General features: G+C 34.5%; 1 protein-coding gene across 2 annotated transcripts in view; it reads right to left on the bottom strand.

The window, feature by feature from the left end:
- Nucleotides 1-22,977, bottom strand: part of AFTPH (aftiphilin) — a 63,357-nt gene that overhangs the window by 11,267 nt on the left and 29,113 nt on the right. The window contains exons 3-8 of one of the 2 annotated variants that reach the window (XM_068564333.1): nucleotides 13,077-13,228; nucleotides 11,136-11,262; nucleotides 10,671-10,727; nucleotides 7,673-7,795; nucleotides 2,008-2,068; nucleotides 398-481 (exon numbers count right to left, since the gene is read on the bottom strand). In XM_068564333.1, coding sequence (XP_068420434.1) covers nucleotides 398-481; nucleotides 2,008-2,068; nucleotides 7,673-7,795; nucleotides 10,671-10,727; nucleotides 11,136-11,262; nucleotides 13,077-13,228 — 604 coding nt within the window. The remainder of the gene's footprint in view (nucleotides 1-397; nucleotides 482-2,007; nucleotides 2,069-7,672; nucleotides 7,796-10,670; nucleotides 10,728-11,135; nucleotides 11,263-13,076; nucleotides 13,229-22,977) is intronic. The other variant, XM_068564334.1, reaches the window with a different exon arrangement.

The raw sequence follows: 22,977 nt of genomic DNA, 5'->3' as shown, positions 1-22,977 counted from the left end.
GTACTAAAATATTCTTATATCTCTAAATTTCTATTTTTTCAAATGGCTTTGTAGAATATGCTTTAAAAAATAAGCATATAAAATATCACATTTTCTATTTACAGGGGGAAAAAAAACCCCTGCCTTTAACTGTGTAAGGACATTAGGGCTGTTTTATATCTAGAAACTACTTTCAGCTCTGAATATCACACTCTGACAAAGCTTTCCTTAAAATACATTTCACATAAGTCATTTGTTATAGTTATACTACTAGAAAATAACAGTAGATAGATGAAAGAAAAGTAGTAGACATTATAGAGAATACAATCTACTTGTTTCCTTGTTTATAGGAAAGTCAAGTGATGTGGTCATGCTTTTAGTAAATAAACTAGAATTATGGTTTTAACACTCTGCTGACCTGGGATTGTGGTGCTGCTGCTAGAGCTACTGTCATCCACGGGCCCAAAGAAATCAAGGTTCAGAAGAGTGGAACCTCCACTAGCTTGAAATTCAGTGACCGTGTTGGTAGGCAGCCACACAGAAGGTAAGCCAAGGGAGGAGGGGTTATGTGTAAAAAGGGGTAAGACACACACTTGAACATGCAGGTTATAATTAGTAGTCATTACATATTTTAAAATCAACATTAAAACAATGTGTACAGTATTAGTTTTTCACTGCTAAGGACATTTCTAAAGTAACAATTTAATTCAATGTACATTTTCTCATGTACAATGTAAATAATTTGACACTTAGTAAGGTTTTAGTTAGGAGTTCGGTTCTTTCAATTGAAACTCGAAGCCATACCAGAAAGACCAAGGGGAAAGTATACCCGTTAAAGGGAAACAATACTTTAATCTCAACCCAACATTAAATCACTGTACATGCCCAAATAAATCTTTTATGTTAGTAGTGTTGGTTTCTAATTAATGCTTTTTAAAAGTGACAAAGTTGTCAGTTTCAGGACAGGCACCAATACATTAACTTAGCTTAAAATAAAATAACGTAATAAGGAATGTCATAACTGCCCTACCCTGATGTGCAACCTCAAGCTGTACTGTTCCCCTTTAACTCTGAAACAGTAATCAGAAATAGTATACATTTTTAAAGAAGTTGTTTGTTAATAAAAAGCATGATGATTTGACTGAATAAGACACCAGACAACAGCAGAAGGTGCATCCAGGCTTTCCTTCAGCACGGATGTTCAATTGGATGCTTTCCAGATATCCTGGGATCCCCCACTCTAAGGCAAAGCTGATAGAATAACAGGTGTTTTAGACCACGGCTCAAACAACTTATGAAGTATAACGAGTAAGAGTAATTATACCTTAGAGTCCAATTAAAACTTGTGATGTCAACACACAGGAAAACTAGCATTTTGTATTATTTAAAAACCCCACCTTATTGGAATAAGTTAATCCTTTTTCAGGATTTTCTTTTAAAGCCATAAGTGAAACCAATTATTTCTGGAACTACCTACTAGTATTTTGAGATAAGTTTTAGAAAAGGATCATGAAAATCATTCGTTTTTCATTTGCACATAAGTGCGCTACAAAATATTATTAAATCTGAAAACTACCTTGAGTCAATAAATATGGATCTATTTGCACATTGTTTTCGGTTAAATAATTGTGCTTTGTGCTTTAAAGCAGCCTCTACACACAAGACTTTGCATCCAAGAAAATTCCATAAACTAAAACTACAGAAAAAAATTTCAAGTAAATTGGTCTTACCTAAAATATCATTTAAACTGCCTAGATATTTGTGAAAAATAAAGAAGCTTGTTTTTGACTTGCGATAAAGAAACTAAAATTTTATCTGGCTACTACTACCTATATATGGACATTAATACTGTTAATAATAGTAACAGCTGGTTTCTTGAGCAATCACTATTCAGAAAGAAAGCCTGAATTTCCAAAGATAAGAAGTTATGTTCAAACAAAAAAGGAAGTCAGCAGAGAGAAGTCTGTCTGAATTTTGTAGCTTTCTTAACTCTAGCTCTGGTGCTAGAGGCTCTACGGAGAGACGTACCATCTAAAGGGTTAGTAAGGCCACTGCTACTCCAGTCAAACTGGACGGGTGGTAGAGACTCCTAGAGTTGAAAACCAAAAAATCAAAATTAATCAGTACAGGTTGTAGCAACATAAAGAATCCTTAAAAATAAAACGAAACACTATTATAGCAAGATCATTAGGCAATAAGATACCTAAAGACAAAATTGGGATAATTTACAATTTCAGAAGGTTATCTACAAATATTAACACAAACTGAAATTGCAAAATTTATAAACAGTACAGCTTGTTGACATTAAAAATGTTGTACCTGAGAAATGGAATTATCTTTACATTTTCAAACAGAAATTTATGGACTGATCCTATGTCAAGATTTCAATCTATTCTCAAATCATGATTTAAACTACTGGCTTGATTACAATAAAAATATTTACAAACATCACTGATTTTTTTTCACTAAAGAGTTATCCACTTTATTTTAAATGACTATCCACTTAAAATTTCTTAATAGATGATATAATGCAATAGAGAAGGTACCACTGAAAGTGAGGCAATTTGGGTTATTAAAGACTAAGTTAACTAGTTGTATAAACATGTATGGTTAATTTAGTTGGTTTCCTTATATATAAAATTTTTTTTTAAATTAATCATCTTCTTTAATTTAGAAATTACTTACAATCAGTATTAGAATTTAATTTTTAAAATAATGTACTGAAAAGTATACTCAGAACTCATTTGAGTATTCTAGGTTTTAAAATTCTGTTAACTACTGAACACATAAAGATAAAATGAGCAAATGATACATAGAAGATGGAAGGTAGTACAAAACATTTAAAAATGATCACTGCTTTATTTTAAGAATATTCTTGACAAGAAAAAAAAATGCCTTTTTTCATTTTCTTCTTTTATTTTGAGGGTGGTGTTGGCAACAATTATTGAAATAACCTGTGTTTTATTAGACTCTTACTATCAACGTGTTGCCATCTTTTTTTTTTCTGTATTGCTCACCACCATGCTTTACTGTAAGGTAGGCACTTATTAAAACTTTATAATCGGGGCTTCCCTGGTGGTGCAGTGGTTAGGAACCTGCCTGCCAATGCAGGGGACACGAGTTCGAGCCCTGGCCCGGGAGGATCCCACATGCCACAGAGCAACACGCGCACCTCAGCAATGAGTAGCCCCTGCTCACCGCAACTAGAGAGAGCCCGCGCACAGCAACAAAGACCCAACGCAGCCAAAAATAAATGAATAAAATATAAAAAAATAAATTAAAAAAAACACAACTTTATAATCATTTTTTCTGTGTAGACAAAGACATTGTTCCCTGTAGGAAGGGAACATGAATCGGCTATTTTTGAAAGTCCAATCCCATGACACTATAATACAATTGCTTTGATAACCAATTATAGGAATGTTACTATAAGCACTTAGTCTCCCCCATATAAGTCGGGCCTGGAGGTGGAGGGGCTAGGTATAAACAAAATAAAACACTAACATTAGTGGTTGCCAGGAATGAGAGAGAGTTGTGGGAGCTGGAGTGGGGTGGGGCGGGGGCTTGGCTGTGGCAATGGAAGAAATGCTGTATGCTGACTGTGGAGGTGGTCACATGGAAAGATGACATAGAACTACACACACATATTGCACAAATGTCAGATTCTTGGTTTTGATCTTGTACTATGATTATGTAAGATGTAATCATGGGGGAAACTGGTGAAGACACAAGGCACCTCTTCTATACTACCTTTGGAACTTCCTGTGAATCTATAATTATTTCAAATAAAATTTTAAAAAATCCTGGTGAAAATCTAGTTTATAACCTACCTGCAAGACTGATAAATAACATTTAGAAAAGATCTTCTTTAGCTGATCTCAAAAACAAACAAAAAGCTCTAGGCATTCCAACAGATTCAACTTATATTATTCTACTTCTAGATCAGAAACACCTTTAGAACTATTCAACACTGACTGGATGGACCAAACCCAGATTTACATAATAACAAAGTTTCTGGGTAAATGGAGCAAAGGTCTTTCATTAACATGTTTTACCTAAATGATGTCAAGTAGCTGGATGTTTTGAAATATTTCAGTGATTTTCTGGAATTTTAGCTTCTCACAGAGGCGTATGGCCTTTTGAAGACACAGCCAATATTGTAATAATGAGGTGCTAAATCATGAATCAAAATTCAGTGGAAAAGAGATAGATGAAAAACAGATACCTAAATAATTATAGGCTAACTAACGGCACAGACAAGTAGGCAACTTAAAGAGAAAGCACTGGAATGAAACATTTTCAAACAACTTTAAGTAATGTGGCATGAATGATTACTGCAGAGACAAAAGAAAGGAGACAAGGTCATAATAAAAAGAGGGGGAAAGAAAAGACTAGAGACAGGAGACTCTGGTTCTAGTCCTAGCTATAGCACTGATGTGTGCTTTTGGGTAAATCACTTAGTCTTTCCTAATATGTTTTCTAAGTGTAAAAAGAGAATACAGTGCTAGATAGTCATTTTTTCTTTCTTCTAACTCTAAAATTCTGATTCACAACTGAAATAGCAACATAAAGTAGCCTAAGAAAAGAAGTTTGCTAGTGGTGACTAGTTGGATAACTGCTAGCCAGAGAGCTGACTTTACTCAGCAGTGAATAGAGTATGGTTAAAGTACTGATCTTAGAGGGGAATCAATAATGGTACCGTGAATGGTGTGACCTTGAAATTCAGTGGATAAAGAGGCAAACAACAACAAGAAAAAGTATCACTACTGCTTTTTACTTATAAACTGTTTTTTCAGGTAAAAGCATCTTTTAAAAAAACATTAACAGTTGTTAGTAAAATATTAAATTCCTAAACAAGAGATGCAATGGCTATAAGACTGATGAGTACAAACTGATGCGGAAGATAAAAATTCAATGGGTACCAAACTGAAATAGAAAAGACAGACCAAAAAGAATGCAGTCATAATGAGAATTATACAACTATGCTAAGTTTGAAAGTCACTGTTCAATGATGCCAAAACATAAGAGGAAGGTCTGCTATACGTTTTGGGCGGGCGGGGGGGGCGGGGGAAATTTAGGTATTGAACAGGTCTTTCCTGACACATTTTGCTAAGCTTCTAGCACTAATGGCTATGGCTGTTTCATCTGAAAATTATCACTAGGAGAAAGACTGCATGGCCAAAATGTTAAGTGAAAAATATATACATGTTTATATAATGTATATATAATATATACATTGCATGCCAAAGAATAGTGGTAAGAAATATCACTTTATATAGAGAATCTTTACAATGCATTTCAGATGTTTGTTAAGTATCTTAACCTGAATCAGAAGTATGGAGCCAAGCACAGGTCATGCAATCTAGTGATGGAGGTTAGGCATCTCAGCACAAAATTCTGATATGTATGCTGAAATCTTCAATTTGAATGTTAGAATGCAGACCTACACAGGCTCAAGTCAATTCAGAAATAAGTTTGAATTTCCACTGGGAAACATTGTTTTCACTGGTTTCCCAAAAGCCTAAAAGCTAAAGCCAGTGAGGATCACAAACTACCATAAAAAAGTACAGAATAAACTTAATTCATTATTTATATGTGTATTTTTTAAAAAGAGAAATGTGTGCATGAAACAGAATAAAAGGACATATTTGCTTAAAAAGAGCTTTTAAAAAATATAAGTAGCAAGAGACCAAGTTCCATCTTCCAGCAAAAATGTTAGATATGCTTAAATGTTGCTGAAAATTCCTACACTTGCCTATAAATAGGGAGAGAGTCCCTTGATTACAAGTACATAGGGGTGTATATGTATGCATAGAGGTGGCAGCAGCTGAATACATATGGAGCTGCAACTAACCTCCATTAAATTAACACACATTAATTTCTATTAAAAATCTTCCATTAAATTAACACACATGCTTTTTATTAGGTTATCTAGACTTTTAATCAAGTCTATAATTAAATTATATAAGAAAGATGATAAGTATGAGGTATGACTAGGCAAAAATGACAGGTGACAGCTAACTCTGATAAAATAAGCAATAACTTATGGGGCTGTACCACGTGGAAGTGGTTGGATAGAGGAGAAGAGGAGAAGGAGGCAAGTAAAAGTAGCAACAAGTGGCCTCAAGTAAGAACAGCTCCATTTCCAGAAAACATACCAGGCAGTTACTCAAATTACTTTCCTAATACCTAGCATTGTAGGAATAAGAATGTTGACTGAGGCAGAAGTGAGAATGTGCCGTGGGAGAAGTAATTTTGGAACCTGCATAGACATGGCAGGCCTGGGAGAGCAGTTGATAGCCAGAGGGCAATATAAGGCCAATGAAAAGAAGAGAGCTAAGGACAGATTCAACCTACTGAGACATTTTGCCCAAGGCACCTTGCCTGTTGCCCAACCATCAATCAGGCCAGGCATTTTATGCATTAGGTCCCCTTGCCCACTAATTCAGTGCTGGTAATAAACTGGCTTCAGAGGGATGTTTAAGCTAAGCCCAAGTATAAACCACAGTGGTACATAGCAGTAATATTAGATGTTTCTTGAAACACACCTGAAAAAGTAGGACCTTGCTTTACAAAATTATTTTCCAAAGTATGTTCTTCAGAAAAGGGCCCTGTGGCCAAGTAAATTTGAGAAATGAAGTAAAATTAAATAGGGTTATTCATTGCAAGAGTCTTCAGAGTCCTTAATGTGTGGGTTGTGAATCTCCAAGGGTGGTTGTAGGGTATGATATGAAATATTTCCCAAACTTACTTCACTATGGAACCCTTCTTTAGTGGAGCATTTCTGGGGATTAGTGTTCAATGGAACACACATTTTGGAAAAGGCTGTCCAAACATACATTACTGTGTTAGACATAATCAAAGATGATATTTAATGTTAAGAAATGACAAACACAGCAAGAATATGTTTTAGAAATGGTAATGTTCATTAAGAATACTAATATTTTAAAAAACAATGTTTAACCAGCACTGAGTCAGTTGCTAATTCGATGTCAAAAAAGTAAGCAAACCAAAGTGGCTATGTTCTCCCAGATAAAAAGTGAGAGGGAAGGCTCTGATATTAAACATATTAGACTGAAATACGATTTGTGCTTAAATGTCCCAAGGAGGTAAAGGATAAGAAAGGTAAGAGAGCTTTCTTTTTTTCCTAATCCATAGAATGTTTTGTTAAAGGCTACATCATTTTTAACTTAACAGCTTTATTCAAACTCTCAAAACAACAGTTTTTGATGTAATAAACACACCTCAATTTTATTACTTTATAAAATTTTTGCAGACTTCAGGAAAAACACACTACAGCAGACTTGAAGAGCTGGTATAAATGCAGTGTTTTCCATTTTTTTGAAATCTAGCACTTACCAGATTTGGTAATTTGGTGTCAGGGATTTTTAGAGATGCTTGCTTCAAAGTCCTCATTTTATAGGTAAGAAGACTAAGTCCTGGATAGGTTTAAAGGACTTACCCATAACCAGCCAGTTCTCAAATTGCCTTTTCTATTTTTTAAAATTAAAGAGAATTTGCTCATTGTATTTCAAGGGATGTTAATAAGTAACTGAAATCACATCCATCATGAAACTAAATTTTAAAAATATTTTAAAAACTGAAAGTTATATATTAAGGGAAACAACAATGTGTGTGGACATACATGTATATACATGCATAAAAATATCTATATACATCCAGATATTTTTACCTGGAATTGGTCAGATGTACATGTGTTCATTTCCGGTGACATAGTGGTTGTCTGACCGATGGAAGCGATTTTCTCTGCAGCAGATAGTGGTTTCAACGGTTCCTTAGTGGGCTCTAACATACCCTGAAAAAGGCATATTAGCCATTAATGGGGGGGAAGGATCAGCCCATAAACTTTACAAGAAAGTTAATCTAGCAGAAAGCAGAAAGAAAACAGGTCATCTGGAAAGAACTGAAGACAAAAAGGAACTAGTCCTAAATTTTGCTTAGTGAAAATCTGATAGCACTATAATGGGAAATGTTTCATAATAATACCTTTGGAATCCAAACTTTTTGAAGCAAGACGTTGTAATTGAACTGGATTTGTTGTAAAGTGCCTGGTTATCACTGTCACACAAAAGCATAAGCACATGGGATGGTGGGGGTGGGGAAGAGGCAAGCAAAACAGTATATTACATCCATGCCCTAAGAATCCAACATTATTCTGATGTTTCAGATCTGAAACTGCAGGAAAGGGCACTCTTCATACACATTACACCAAGGTGGTGCTTGGAGAGGTGAGAGCTGATTCTAAAACACACCATATAATGTGATGACGTCTACATGCTTCAATGTGAATTTAGTGTTTGATCCTTGTTCCACTATAGATGGGAACCTTAGTTCTTGGTTCTTTGGACTGGCAAAGCAGAGACAGTCATTTCAGAGGGGAAAACATCTTACATATTCCACTATGAATCTAACACACTTTTTGAGTAAGAGAGAAAAACATTCAAGATGGATGTAGAAACAAAGAAGAAGAAAAAAATCAGCATTTTGCATTAATGTTCTACCAAACACTAAAAATAATGGGTAATAATCCAGGTTACTGGCATGAAAAAAGGCCCAAGCTTTTACAAATTTAAAAATAATACTTGATAAGCTCTTGAATAGTTATCAACCAAATAAAAGTCTCCCTTTACTATTGGGGAAAAAACCCCAAAGCTGCTAAGTCAGGAATCTTATAGTTAGAATCTATACATTTCTAAAACCAAGTTTTCAGGAGAATCCCCCTACCCTCATAAAATCAAGCATAAGCTAAATAAGCAATTTACAGATTTAGTTCTTAACAGTGCATGTGAAAGGCTTTAATCTAGCAGCTTGAAAAATGAAAATAAATTCATGGTCTAATTCAATACCATACACATTATACAGGCTTTCTAGTGTGCCCTTCTACAAAGGCTCCATGCATTTGGCAAACAATTACTAGTCTTAGCCAACTTTTCTAATGTGAGCTCTCCCTTAAGTCAGTGGTTCTCAAAGTGGTCCCCATCAGTAGCTTCTCTATCACCTGGGAACTTGTCAAATGTGCAAATTTTTGAGCCCTACCCCAGACCTACCGAATAAGAAACTATGGGGGTGGTGCTCAGCATTCTGTGTTTTAACAAGTCTTCCAAGCATTTCCAATGCACAATAAAGTCTCAGAGCCAGTGACTTAAATGACAATTTCAGGTACTATTCCTCCAGATGAGATCAAAAGATACTTAACATCACATGTGTGTAAAGCACCATGGGAAAAATTCAGGTATCATTAAAGTTTGAAACCAGATATGAAAAAGAATAAGTTTCTAAATATAAGACATCACAAAGATGGAGGAGGAGATGATACATTCACTAAACCAACTTTGGTATTAAAAGCTTACAAAAATGGTAAAATTACATTACTAATAAAAGGTTGTAATTAAGATAGGAAAAAAAGCATAGACATTAGTCTCTAATTCCACATAAAACTTAAAGAATTGGCTAATGTGCTGACCCTAACACAGAGCATTAAGTAGGTTACTGTCGCCAACACGCTGAATGAAAAGTGCCCACAAATTAAATTTCCTACTTCCTATTCAGAATGTGACAATAACACCACCAACAATCTCTAGAATGCTACTCCCTGAGGAAAGAGATCCACATAACCAGAAAGTTAAAGAAACGTTCTGGATTACATTTACCTACAACATAAAAGAGAGTAGGGATGATCAAGGTGTTTTGAAAATACAAGATAACCATTCACAAAGGAGTAGAAACTGATTTTTTAAAAAAAGGTCAAGCACAGAAGTTTTTGTGCAATTCCACAAAACAAAACAAAGCAAACATTTCAATTTAATAACAATAATTAGAGCTTATTCATGGAAAAGTTTGCAGATTAAAAAAAGGTCAAGTTCCACAGCAAATTCATTTTCACATGCACATAAAGGGTTTTTAAACTTAAACTCCATACCAAGGGTTCCTCAGTTATTTTTTTCTCTATCTTAAACACAGTATTTTTTTCTTATTTTCAAGTTATTGGTGAAAGAATTTAAAAATATTTTTAGTTTGATAGGCCATTTTTATGCACCAATAACTCAAAGACACGCCAAAAACCACAAACAAGTCAAACTTTAAAATGTGACTGAGTCTTGATAAGGTACAGAATGAAAATTCCTCAGTTTTCCTGGACTACCTGGCATATCTGAAAAAACAAAATTCAACACGTTTAAAACATTAATGGAAAAACTAAATACCAATTATGGGTCCTGATTCATTTTCATTTGTTATAATTTGATACTTCCAAGCTTTGCTATACATCCATGGCTTCAATACTGCATTATTTTAAAAAAATCGCAAATGCATTAAAACAAGTGATAGCTAAGGCTTCAGATACTTCAGCTTCTTCTTTTTAAAAGCAAATTAAAAGAGAGAGACTTCCAAAGGTGCATTTTACAAAAAGTTATGAGCACTAATATTACTAAGATAAAAAATAATCTTCAATCTAAAACAAAAGTGTCTATAACTAATAGAATACAGAAAAATATCCTCAGATCAAGTCTTGAAGGGATTTATGAGATCGAAAAAGGATACTGTATTTATTCTCTTAATGGCCCCACAGTAAATGCCCCTTAAAATACACTTTCCATGTCGTGCTATGTAAGATGATTTTACAGAATAAATGCAGCAATGATAAACACATGCAAAGACATCTTTGTACTTACCAATCCTGCTGCATACATGGGCACTATAACAGGTTGCTTCTTATTGCCCGTGAAGAGCTATATACGTACGTTAGAGAGAAAGAACATATATTTAGAGAATGATCTGTCACAGAATGAAAGTTTCCAAAATATGCTTGTAATGGTTTATTACATACATCGTGAATGATAAATTGAAGAAATTGTTAAATTGCCCTTATGGGGTTATATTTTTGATCTCCTAGCCCAATTCCTTCATTTTATAGTTAAGGAAAAACACTAAAACAACTTTTCCTAAAAATAAGAAATATTGCAGAAAAACCTAGATAGATTTATGCTTAAAAGTTGGCATATTCAAAAATACATGAACATGTTAAACCAACTAATATTTATTTTTCTGAGGAACTAGTTTCAACAGAAGTGTGACAGAATTTAAAAACATTTTTCATAGGTTGATTAAAGGATTTTCCAAGGTACTAATAAACTCACAATGTTTCGGGTGTCTATTCCCAAGGAGCACAAGAGCTTCTTGTTGCTATGGGAGCCGCCCCACTGATATCTCAAGCCATGTGCATCATGGATGTCCTGTAGCTCAGCCCACACATCCAGCAGTTCCCTGCAAAGGTCACGATGAAGCCACCAACAATGGGTTACTCAATAGCTTTCACCATGAATTCTACTTTTAATGTGACTGTGAAATATACATTTCAATTAATCTTGTGTCTTAACATGAGTATATAACTACTATCTGAATGAAATCAACAGCTAACACTTAGTCATTAGAAAAGTAACTAAGTTAAACTCATTTGAAACAATCAAGCAAAAATTGGGCTGGTATGTTATTCTTTTTAAATTGTAAGGCAAAAATATTTAAAAGGAGGAAAGATACCACCCAGCATCCCACCATCTTTCTGGAGCTATTTAATATGTTTTCTCCTTGAGTCTTGACCCACAAATACACAGTTGCAATTACAGCATATTTAAAATTCTGTATTCTTTTTTCAGATTTTAAGCATTTCCTTATGTACATATGTATCTTTTTCAGTGGTTGTGTCATGTTCTATTAGACAGATGCATCATCATTTATTTAGCCGCAACCCTACAGTTTTAATTAAGTTGTTCTTACTGTTTGGCTCCTATTGCTAGTAGTGCAAGAATATCTTCCTGTATTTTATGGTGTGTGTTATTGCAGAATTGTGTTATTTCCTTAGAATGAATCTCTTGGGTCTAAGAGTATGAACTATCTGCACAGCTAGCATATTTTAAAAAAATTTCTACAGTTTAAAGATGGCAAAACATCAACCTTTTTGTCCCCTTCTGTTCTCAGAAATCACCCCAAAACAAAAGTCAGGAAGCAAAAATAATATTCACCTTCAATGAAATTAAGAAATACTGCCTCCAGAGGTGGGGAGTAATGAAATGTAACAGAAGTACCCAGGAATAAGAATAACTCTGAAATTAAAATTAGCAAGTCAATCTAGACCCTCTAACATCTAATAATTAATAGGAGTTCCAGAAAGACAACAGAGGCAATGGAGGGAAGGTAATTGTCATTATAAGAGAATTGCTCAATACTGAAGAACAGAAGCTTCCAGACTGAAAGGTTCCTACCTAGTACTCAGTCCAATGAATGAAAAAAGATTCATATCGAGATACTTCATTGTGAAATTTCAGAACACCAGCAACAAAAGACCCTAAATTATAAATTTGATGTAGGGGTAGAATAATGTAAAATTTTACCTCCTGTGTACCTTTTTCTCTCAGGAGGCTATTAGAGGATGTGCTCCACCAAAATGGGATTTAAGTGAAGGCAAGTCCCAAGACAACATGTGTTTAGGGGGCCTAGACTGATCCATTCCAGATTGGAAGGAATTGGAAGATGGAGGACTCCAGGTAAAAAATGGAATGGTCAGCTTGATAGGTTTTATCACAAGTAAAATTATATTAACAGGCTGTTGGAGGGTAGGGAAAGACTCAGTAAATGAAAAAGAGAGGCAATTATTAAATCCAGGAAAAAGGTATACTATAAAGAAAATAGTGGCTTAGCTGTGAACACTATATATATGATCATAATAATGAAAATACCAAATAACAATTTAACCAAAAACTATGATATAAGTATACTGGGAAGATGAAGAGAAGAGAATAGCAGATGTAAGATCTAAATTTTCATCTATCATACTAGGAAATCAAAAAATAATATATAAAATTGATTAGAATATCGATTTAGAATTTTTTTTTAAAAAGCTCAAAAATGGACAAGTAGAGAGTCTTTTAAATCATATCTTTTAGCACAATATAATTTTTTAAATTTAAACACAGTAATGTTTTAGAACCTTAATGGTTTAAGATAACCTTAGATAACCTTATAAATTAGAACAGTTGAAACTAACAAATATACATGCTATCTGGAAAGTGTCTACTACTTACCCACTTTCAGCTAAGGCCTCTCTTCTTTTTATTGGCAAGGTGCTTGTTTCCAGCAAGTGCTTCAGGGAAGTAACTTCTTCTTCAGTATCAGGGACAAATATGGAAGGAAAACATGCTTCGAAAATTCGCTCCAGGCGGTTTAGTAAAGCTGTCTGCATCAAAACACCCCCCAAAAGTTTATTTTCATTTTTGTAATTTTAATAATGTCATAGCTTTATCATTAATACACACACACACCCCCATACACCAATATCCTGTCCGCTACTAGGGGGTGGGGGAACTACCAGTCAGATACAGGAAACACTAGGTGAAAGAAGCATAACTACTCATAGAACAGCTTTAAGTAATTGTGTAACGACAAATAAATGTCGTTACACACCAAGCATCATGCCTGGCACTTTACAAACATTATCTTACTTAATCTATTACAAAATTCTACAAAGAAGAAATTACTACCCCATTGTACAGTGAGAAAGCAATCTCAAAGTTTGAATAATCTGCAAGCAAAAACAAAACCAAAAAAACCAGACAGTATTCATAATCCTTCCATAACACTGGGGTGTTTCTTACTACCACTCACATACTCTATAGAACAATAAGATTGGTGCTTGCAAAAAGTATTATCCTATTATAGTTGAACAGAACCTGGATATGAACACGTGAATTCTGAAAACCTTATTTACAATTTTTAAAAAATTTTACTGAAGTATAGTTGATTTACAATGTTTTGTTAATTTCTTCCGTACAGCAAAGTGACTCAGTTATACATACATATATATTCTTTTTCATATTCTTTTCCATTATGGTTTGTCACAGAATATTGAACATAGTTCCCTGTGATATACAGAATGACCTTGTTGTGAAAACCTTTTAGAAATATCTGCTAATAGAAGAAACCAAAGTAGGAAAGAATGTCTCAATTTTTACTAAGAAATTCAATGGCTCATTTATCATTTTGATGATCTGTGCTATCTTTTAGAAATTCCATTTCTCTACTCTTCTATGGTGTGCATATTTGTCTTTCTGAATAGTACACTACCTTTCCTCCAAGCAAAGCCTGCATATTCCCTAGAGTATTTTCTCTGAGAACACTGGCATTTTTGGAGTATTTTTATTAATTAAAACTTGTTGGATTTAGATTAACTTAGATTTTTGGGGTACTAGTAGGTTTAGTCTACATGAGTAACCTACAATAACATTTATTCCCACTTTCCTAACTTTATTTCAGATACATGTAAAATATTTTCAACTCAGCTCACCTTACTACTTAAACATCAACTAGGAATACAAACTTTTAAGTCAAAACTTATTGGAAGATTAAGTGTACTACTGAAATGACATCCTGTGTACAAGAAAATGCCACATCATGGTGGTACTTCCTGCCAAGGAACAAAACAAGTTAATGCTTGATTTCTGTTGTTTAGTATAGTCAGCAAACAGGAAAATTAAAAACAAAAGGAAAAATTTTCACATACATATTTTCCAAAACAAAATCTCTTTTGGAAGCAGTATCAGAGCAAAAAACTTAACGCTGCATAATTGGTCTCAGGGTACTCTTCTGCTATCTCTACAAAAGTTTAACACCTTCATTATATTCATGTATGTGATATGGGAAAAGGTTCTCAGTATCAATTATGAAACCTACAGTAAAGAGTAGACTCAAGATCCCAAGGCTTGTGAAACTTGAGTGCATCAAGGGGACCCATACTTCACTCACTTCAACAGAGGGAATGGACAGACATTACTTTTAAAGGGATCAGATAACCGTCTAATTGGAAACATAATAAGCATTGGCTCCTCTTGGGCAAGGAGGGTAAGCAAAAACTCACATATGACCAAATTTTATTTCTCTGTAAATTAAAACAGAATCTTTCTTGTATCCTCTTTGTTATCCTTTTAATGGGATAGAAAAAACATTTATCTAAGGATGAAAGAAAGGACCTCAAAACATATTCAATGATTTGGATCAATCATTACACATAACTACCAGGTCTTAGGTATACCAGTGAGCAAATTCTCAAATTAGTGGAATGTACTTGAGGAAACAGAACATTATTTTAACCCAATCACGTTTAAACTTTGTTTTAAACTTCTTCCCAACCTTTTCTCATAAAGAATAAAATTACATGGAAATTTTAAAAGAAAGTTCCATATGTCTTTAGGATTAGATATTAGACTCAATTGCTTCAAATCTTTTGTTGAATGAGGTAGAGCAGGAGTTGGCAGATTTTTCTCTATAGGGCTAGATAGTGAATATTTTTCGTGTTGCAGGCCATCCATAAACAAGTGAGTGTGGGTGTGTTCCGATGAAACTTGATTTACTAAAACAGGCGGCAGGACAGATTTGTCTGCTAAGCCATAGTTTGCCGACCCTGGAGGTAGAGCCATAAATAAATTTTTTAAATGAATATTCAAACAACCAGAATCCACTAACTGACCAGCACCACTCACCACAGGGAGGAACTCCTCAACAATTCAACAAGAAAGCAGCTAATAGAATTAACAAAGATTTTGATTAAAATTAAATTTCCTAACATTTTACTTTTTAAAGTATATTAATTTCCAACTATCTACAAGACCAGTTTGATGCTAAAAGGGCTACTATCTTGTTCATGGTAATAAATAATGCCAAATTTCATTTACTACTAGTTAATTCCAGTAAGTAAATAGCTGATGTAATTATAACACTTCAATAGAGGACTGTGGACCCAAGGGGCTGAGACTCAGTTTCAGGATTTATAAACTGGAGCTCTCAGGGCCTACCTTACAAGGTGAATAATAAATTAGAGGAGTAAATGCTTGACACCCAGTGTGTGCTCAAGAAGTGGTAGCTTTTATCACTACTCTTGTTATTATATAGATGATACGTACAGACACAGTGGCCTGCCAAGGAATAAATGTCAAAACCAGGTTCAAATCTCACTAAGGCTATTTCTCCACCACTATTTAGCATTCTAAATCATTATGAAAATACCTGTCTCAATTTATATCAATTTCTACCATATTATATCAAGAAATTAAATAATCCCAATATTTTGCATCCTCCCCAAGATCCTCCTATCAAGTTGGGAAAAAGGTACCTAATTAAAAAATATCTGTTGTTAAGAGCTGCTTATATAATGAGAACCTGTTACTGCTACTCCTTGGGGATTTTAAATTTTGAAAATTCGTGAACATTTTGGTTGATTGTTGGCATCTGTAACTTAAATCTTGATCACATTCTGAAAATCAAAGAGTGTAAACCACACATGAGATGTGTTAAGATGCTTTACTTCCCAAGAAGCACAATAAAGTTCAAAGATATGATGGAACATAGCCCAAGTAACATGGTGAGTAGAAGAGGTACAAGAATATAACTAACATTAACACTCAGAAGAAGAGAAACTAACTTACCACAAGAATAGTTTCTCTTATGACCAAGCAGATAAATTTCTTTCAAAAAAACAGATTTCCCAAAACACTGTAATCAGACACTCAATTTTAAAAAACTCATAAAATTTGAGCATGAGATAAAAGGTAAAGGTTGGGACTTCCCTGGTGGCGCAGTGGTTAAGAATCCGCCTGCCAAAGCAGGAGACACAAGTTCAATCCCTGGTCCGGGAAGATCCCACATGCCACAAAGCAACTAAGCCCATGCGCCACAACTACTGAGCCTGTGCTCTAGAGCCTGGGAGCCACAACTACTGAGCTGGCGCGCCACAACTACTGAAGCCTGTGCGCCCTAGAGCCTGCGTGCTGCAACTACTGAAGCCCACGCACCTAGAGCCTGTGCTCTGCAACGAGAAGCCACCACAATGAGAAGCCCACGCTCACCGCAACTAGAGAAAGCCCGCGCGTGCAGCAACGAAGACCCAATGCAGCCAAAAAAAAAGCTAAAGGTTGATACTGGTAAAGGTTTTGGGTTTTTTTGTGTCTTGAAGATTATTAAATAATTTTAGTTGTTTTAAAATATATTCAATTTTTTCCTCAACATTGTCAGCCAAGGTAGTTTAACACATGCAACAGCCTTAAAGTCAGTAAAGTGAAATATTATTTAAATTTCGATTTATTCTACTGTGTATAAGCAAATTATTCATCTAACACTACTATTCATAGTTTCCAACAAAGCAAATAGTAAATTTTTACTAAAGAGCCAGTGCTGCACTCTAAATTAATGTGAGGGTAACAAAGGTAAGTACACACCCACTTAGCATATTAAATATTTAGCTGAGGTTACAACAGTAACTAAATAGCAAACTAAATAAGTTAATATTCACTCCAGTTACTTGAATTTCAAATGCCTTCAACTTCAAAGTCAAAGAGGAAAAAGAGTCATCAGTTCTCCCTTGAATTTGGAATTAGGAAACTGGTGATTGAGCCATGTCTGTCAATTCAAACACATATCAAATTCTAAACCCGCAAACAGCAGCACATCTGGCCATTAAACATTTTAAGAACAGGGGGCTCTGATAAATGCAGGGTTGAAAGGCAAATGCTTTTCTAGACAGGTACCAGACTCCCTTTTTATTTTCTCTATCGTTTCCAGCGCTAGGAAGCCAAAGGAAAAGGTCTGCTACTTGCTGACAAGCACACTTGCGCTCAGAAGAGTTCCTACCTGTCAAAACTATTCTGAGAAGGGAAACTAGCCAGAAGCAGCACTTTTGCTCTCGAACTAGTCTGACAGGTGAGTATATAGCTGAACTAGGGGTACTCCCACACAAATTCTCATTTATCTCCCTATTACTTTTTGCTATTCACCAAAAAATCCAGTTGGCAACACTATTTGTTGCACCTTTGAAGATCATTTTCTAAGAAGTGCATTTCTGAGATTATTCAGTAACAGCTAACATTTATTGAGCACTAGTTATGTGCAAGACACAGCGCTAAGCACCTTTAATATGCACAATTTCATTTTATCTTCATAATGAGAGTTTTGAAGTAAGTACTATTATTATTCTCTAAATCTCAGGTTCAGAGAAGTGGCTAATGCAAGTCAGTGCTGAAAGCTGGATCTGAATCTAGCAGTGTGACTCCAGAGCCTTGATTTTTAGGTACTATACTATAACCAGGGCCAACTTATGCAGTAGGCACAGGGCCTAGGGTCCACAATAATTTTAGGGGTTCATGAAAACGTTTTAATAGTTAATATTAACATACTCAACCTTATACCAAGTTATAAAATAGAATTTTAAATATCTTTTATGGGGAAGGGGCTCACAAAAATCATATGTGGTCTTAGCTATACTACTCTCCAAAGGTACACTGGCTTTTATAGGATTTCTCTCTTTCCCAATTTTCTCATTTCTCATATATTTGTTTTCCTATCAGGGTCCTTTATTACCTTGAATCCCTCTATATTTTATTTTTTTCAACCCATACAGTGTTTCTGGAAAAGCAAAAACGATTACCCAATGTTTTAATTCATCAATGAGGGCAAAGCACTATACATGAATTCACTTATACTCATTCCCAGTTCTGTCCTGTCTCCATGTCTGGGTTTGGAGGAAGAAAACCCTTTCATTTTATACACTGGTGTAAATAAGTCATATTATCTAATGCAGAGCTTCTCAACTGACGTGGCTCAGTTACAAACAGGTTACAGGTCTTCCAAAAATCCTGAAAGCTATATATGGATATTTGGTGTTCCCTCTTGTGACAGTTAATTTTATGCATCAACTTGACAGGGCCAAGGGGTGCCCAGACATTTGGTCAAACATTATTTTAGATATGTCTGTGAGGTTGTTGCTGGATGAGATTAATATTTGAATTAGTAGACGAAGTAAAGCAGATTGTCTTCCTTAGTATGAATGGGCCTCATTCAATCAATTGAAGACAGTTTGCGGACTACAGATCTTAGGACTTCGTGATCATCTCCATAACCGCACGAGCCAGTTCCTTATAATACATCAGTCTGTCTGTCTGTCTCTCCATGCATGCATGGTTCTACTTCTCTGGAGAACCACGATTAATACAACTTTATTTTGTAAATGACTACAGTGGAGTATAAAAAGATTGTGTATTGAAATTCTCATTCAGTTTTCCAAAGGAGTGTATAAGACAGCACCGAGGATCCTAGACTATGGTTCTGAGGCCACTCAAAGGCATATCCCCTTTAAAGTATCTTGATTTTAAGGTAATTTCTAAAATTCCTTCAACATATTTCTAGTTAGTTTTCCTTTCTTCCTTACAAACAGTAGTTGATTAATGTCAATAGTTTTAATATTGATAGCATTAGGTCTTGTTCGTAAGTGGAAGTTTAGAAGAAACATAAAATCCACTAGGCAATTTAATCTTCCATTTAAGAGGATACCTTATGCCTTACCACCATTAAATATTAAGTAAGATATCAAGTACAATCTACAACTGTATACTTATCAATCCCCAGTTTCAAGCCACGTAAGAAGAGTAACCAATTGTAGTACTCACTATGCTCTAAAAAGATGGTTTGCCCCTTCTGCACAGTTTCTGGATAAATCTAATCAAGTATTTCTATCTATTTTGGAATTAAAGACAGAATTTCAAATTTTCTGAGGGAAAAATAACAAAAGGAATTGCTGTCCAAATACTTCAAGCAAGCAAAGAGCTATACGGCCAAAATCTCAATTTCTTTCTTTTTTTTTTTAAATTGAGATATAATTGACATACTATATTAGTTTCATACGTACAACATAAGGGTTCAATATATGTATATATTGCAAAATGGTCACCAGAGTTACAAATTTTTCTTTTCTCGTATGAGAACTTTTAACAACTACTCTCTTAGCAACTCTCAAATATACAATGCAGTATTATTAACAATAGTCACCATGCTGTACATTGTACCTCCAGGACTTATTTATTTTATGACTGGAAGGCTGTACCTTTTGACCACTTAGTTTCTTTATTTTGTTGCTTACTTATGTTTTCAGTCATAAGTTCAAGTGTTCACCCACATTAAGGAAAACCTGCACAAATCTTAGGCAGGTGATTAAATAAATGAAGGTGAAAATGTAGTTACAGTCAGTTTGAGAATGCTGACTTTCTGGTGAGCAAACCAATAACTTAATCTCAAAATAACATAAGCCAAAGTATTAGTGATTCTCTTCTTTTTGCTTTTTGTGATACTCAATTTTTAAAGCTCTCAAGATAAATCTTCTAATAACATTTTCCCAGTAGCATTATCAATTAGATGGCTAATAAAAGAAAATGACTCATAGCTTCCTTTTCTATAGCCAGTTAGTATAAAGAGATTACTTACCAATTACCTAAATTCTCAAGTAACACCCAGAGCAATATTTTGAAAATTTTACAAAAGCTCAGAGTTTAATGCAGTGCTCATGACATTATCTCCTTTACCTTATACCTAAGAAAAGGCATCTTGGCTATTTCAATCAAGGTTCCTTTCTGGAACATTAACATGTTAAAAAAACCCAAAAAACAAAAAACTGTTAAAACAATACATATAATGGTCTTTTGGAAAAAGAACTGCTTTCAAAGTAAGGAGATTTTTGTTTTTTGTTACTGTCATTTTATTTTGTTTTAAATCTTAGCCCCAAAAGTGAAGAATAATTTTGACCTTTTTCCAATTTCTACAATAGAGGTACCACTAACTTGCTTTTCTCTACAATTTATAAGAATGTTAACAGGAGAATGAAATAAACTGAACTCTCCGTTCTCAGAAAAAAGTATTCACTGAAGGGGAAGAATATTTCTCAATAAATGGTCATTATGGCTTTTACATCAAGGCCTGAACCCTCTGAGGCTTGCTGGACTCACCATCTGAGAATTGGCTTGACTGAAAACATTTTATAAGTTTCAAAGATTTCTACTTGGTTGACTTTTCCCTAAGTAACAAATTATTGCAATAAAGTTGCAATAATTGATTGTCTCTTGACCCACGGAAGATATATTTTATTAAAATGTTAAGATATCCTTTTGGTAGGCTGAAAAAAGTAAAGTACTAAAAAAACAGGGACCTGGACAATGTCACATACATAGCAAAAAAGTCAAAGAAATTTGAAATGACAACTATACCATTTGTCTGACTTCACAAAGAACTGTTCCCCATGTTTGCTTAATTGAATTAACTGAGCTCTGAATTCTAAGACTCTCACAACATTCTGTCAAAACACAATTTGAGGGCACTCTGTTCAAGACAGAATTGTTGTATCCAGGTAAGATTCAACAGGGATAAATCATTTTATGATTAAAAAAACCTAACTTTTAGTGTCATTAATATGTGAGGATTTCTGTGCTGTCCCCAAAATGGTGGCAACTAGGAGAAACATTTTAAGAAAAATATTAATAAATCTAATCCTCTCCTAGAGAACTAGATTAATGTGCATTTCCAGCAGATTCTGGAAAAGGAAGAAACTACAGGTCACAACCCTCCTTTACAACAGAAGGATAAGAATGGAAGTCACTTTCCAACTCAGTCACTTTCCATTTCCCCACCTCAATGTCCTTCCAAACTTCTCTTCTAGCCCCCCTTCCAGCAGTTTCTCCTTTCCAACATGCATCTCCAAGTTCTGCTCATTTTGCATAGCCATTCAGCTAAAAGAAAAGCCTGAGGACTGAACCAGACAAATCTCAGGAAGTCAATGCATCTTGACACATCCATATAGTTTTTGTTTTATTTTTACAAAATAGAATCATACTACAAGATTCTTATTTTTCAATAGATTTTTTTCACTCGTGTTAACGTTTACTGTCATTTTATCTTCACAAAAGTCCTTTGCAACAGATATTACCTCCTTTTTTACAGACAACTGAGTTCAGAAGTAACTTGTCCAAAATCATAACGCTTATATGACTCTGAGTCAAGATTCAAACTCAGATCTGTAAGATTCCATAAAGCCCTTGTACTTTATTTCCTCCTATATCCAGTTATCAGATTACACATAAATAACTTCAATCAACTTATATGATGCAAAAAATTCCTTTTTGAAGTGGTCATACTTAAAAAAATACATTATATGATGATGTTAAAAGTTCTAAGGCTATAAATTAAAGATTATCCAATACTAGTGTCATCCTATACTCTAATAAGATGAAACTAAACAGGGAAAGGATTAGGTCAAAAAACAAGAGTCTTCACTTTGCATTATATAATTAATTCATTCCTTGTTTAAAATTGTAAGCTTCTGCCTCAATAATGAATTACTCAACAGGAATAATACACATTAGCCAAACCATGTAATAACTGAATTAGCAAATTAAGCTATTCAGACACTCAATGTCAAATGAAAAGTGATTAGCTGTGCACTCCAACTGGTGGTACCACAATTTCCACAATATCTTAATGTATCAGCGATATCAAAGCAATGATGTATAACCATTTTAATTAACAGACTCTGGAAATATTTCCAATTGAAAATGGTTTGCTTAGCAAAAGATAATTGGAGAAGCAAAGTTTATAGATTCTGATTTTATTCTCAGTATTTTTAAAATAGGCCTGTGGACCAAGTGTTACATATATCAATAAAAAGCAGTGATACTCAAGGGAGTGCTCTCTTCCATACCCCTGGTTAAATTTAGCACAGGGTACAACTCAGGACTGGGGAACAATCTGGATATCAAACTGCACCTCCAGGGGCTACTTTAGGTCAAAATAAATCTTAATGAATCTTCTCTGAAAGAATCTGGACCAGAAAAGGATAAAGTACAGGGGCTAAGGGGTAAAAATATTCCTGACAATCCTACTTCCTAAGAGTAAACATAAATATACATTTGCAAGAAATTATAAGCAAATAAATAGTCACAGTACGGCTAAGTCAACTACGGCTGTTGCATGTTCTAGCTCTAACCCTTAATCCATCTGACATCCTCACCTCAGGCCTTTTATTAGCTGTTAAATTATGAGGCCCATATCTGCTTTTTTCAAATTCTTTTTCTATCCTTCAAGTCCCTATAGCCTTCAGCACAGATTGAGGTTTCAAACTCT

Source organism: Eschrichtius robustus, chromosome 15, assembly GCF_028021215.1.
Source record: "Eschrichtius robustus isolate mEscRob2 chromosome 15, mEscRob2.pri, whole genome shotgun sequence".
In the NCBI taxonomy this organism is placed as follows: domain Eukaryota; kingdom Metazoa; phylum Chordata; class Mammalia; order Artiodactyla; family Eschrichtiidae; genus Eschrichtius; species Eschrichtius robustus.
The sequence above is the reverse complement of the archived record's forward strand: the minus strand, read 5'-3'. Positions and strand labels throughout refer to the sequence as shown.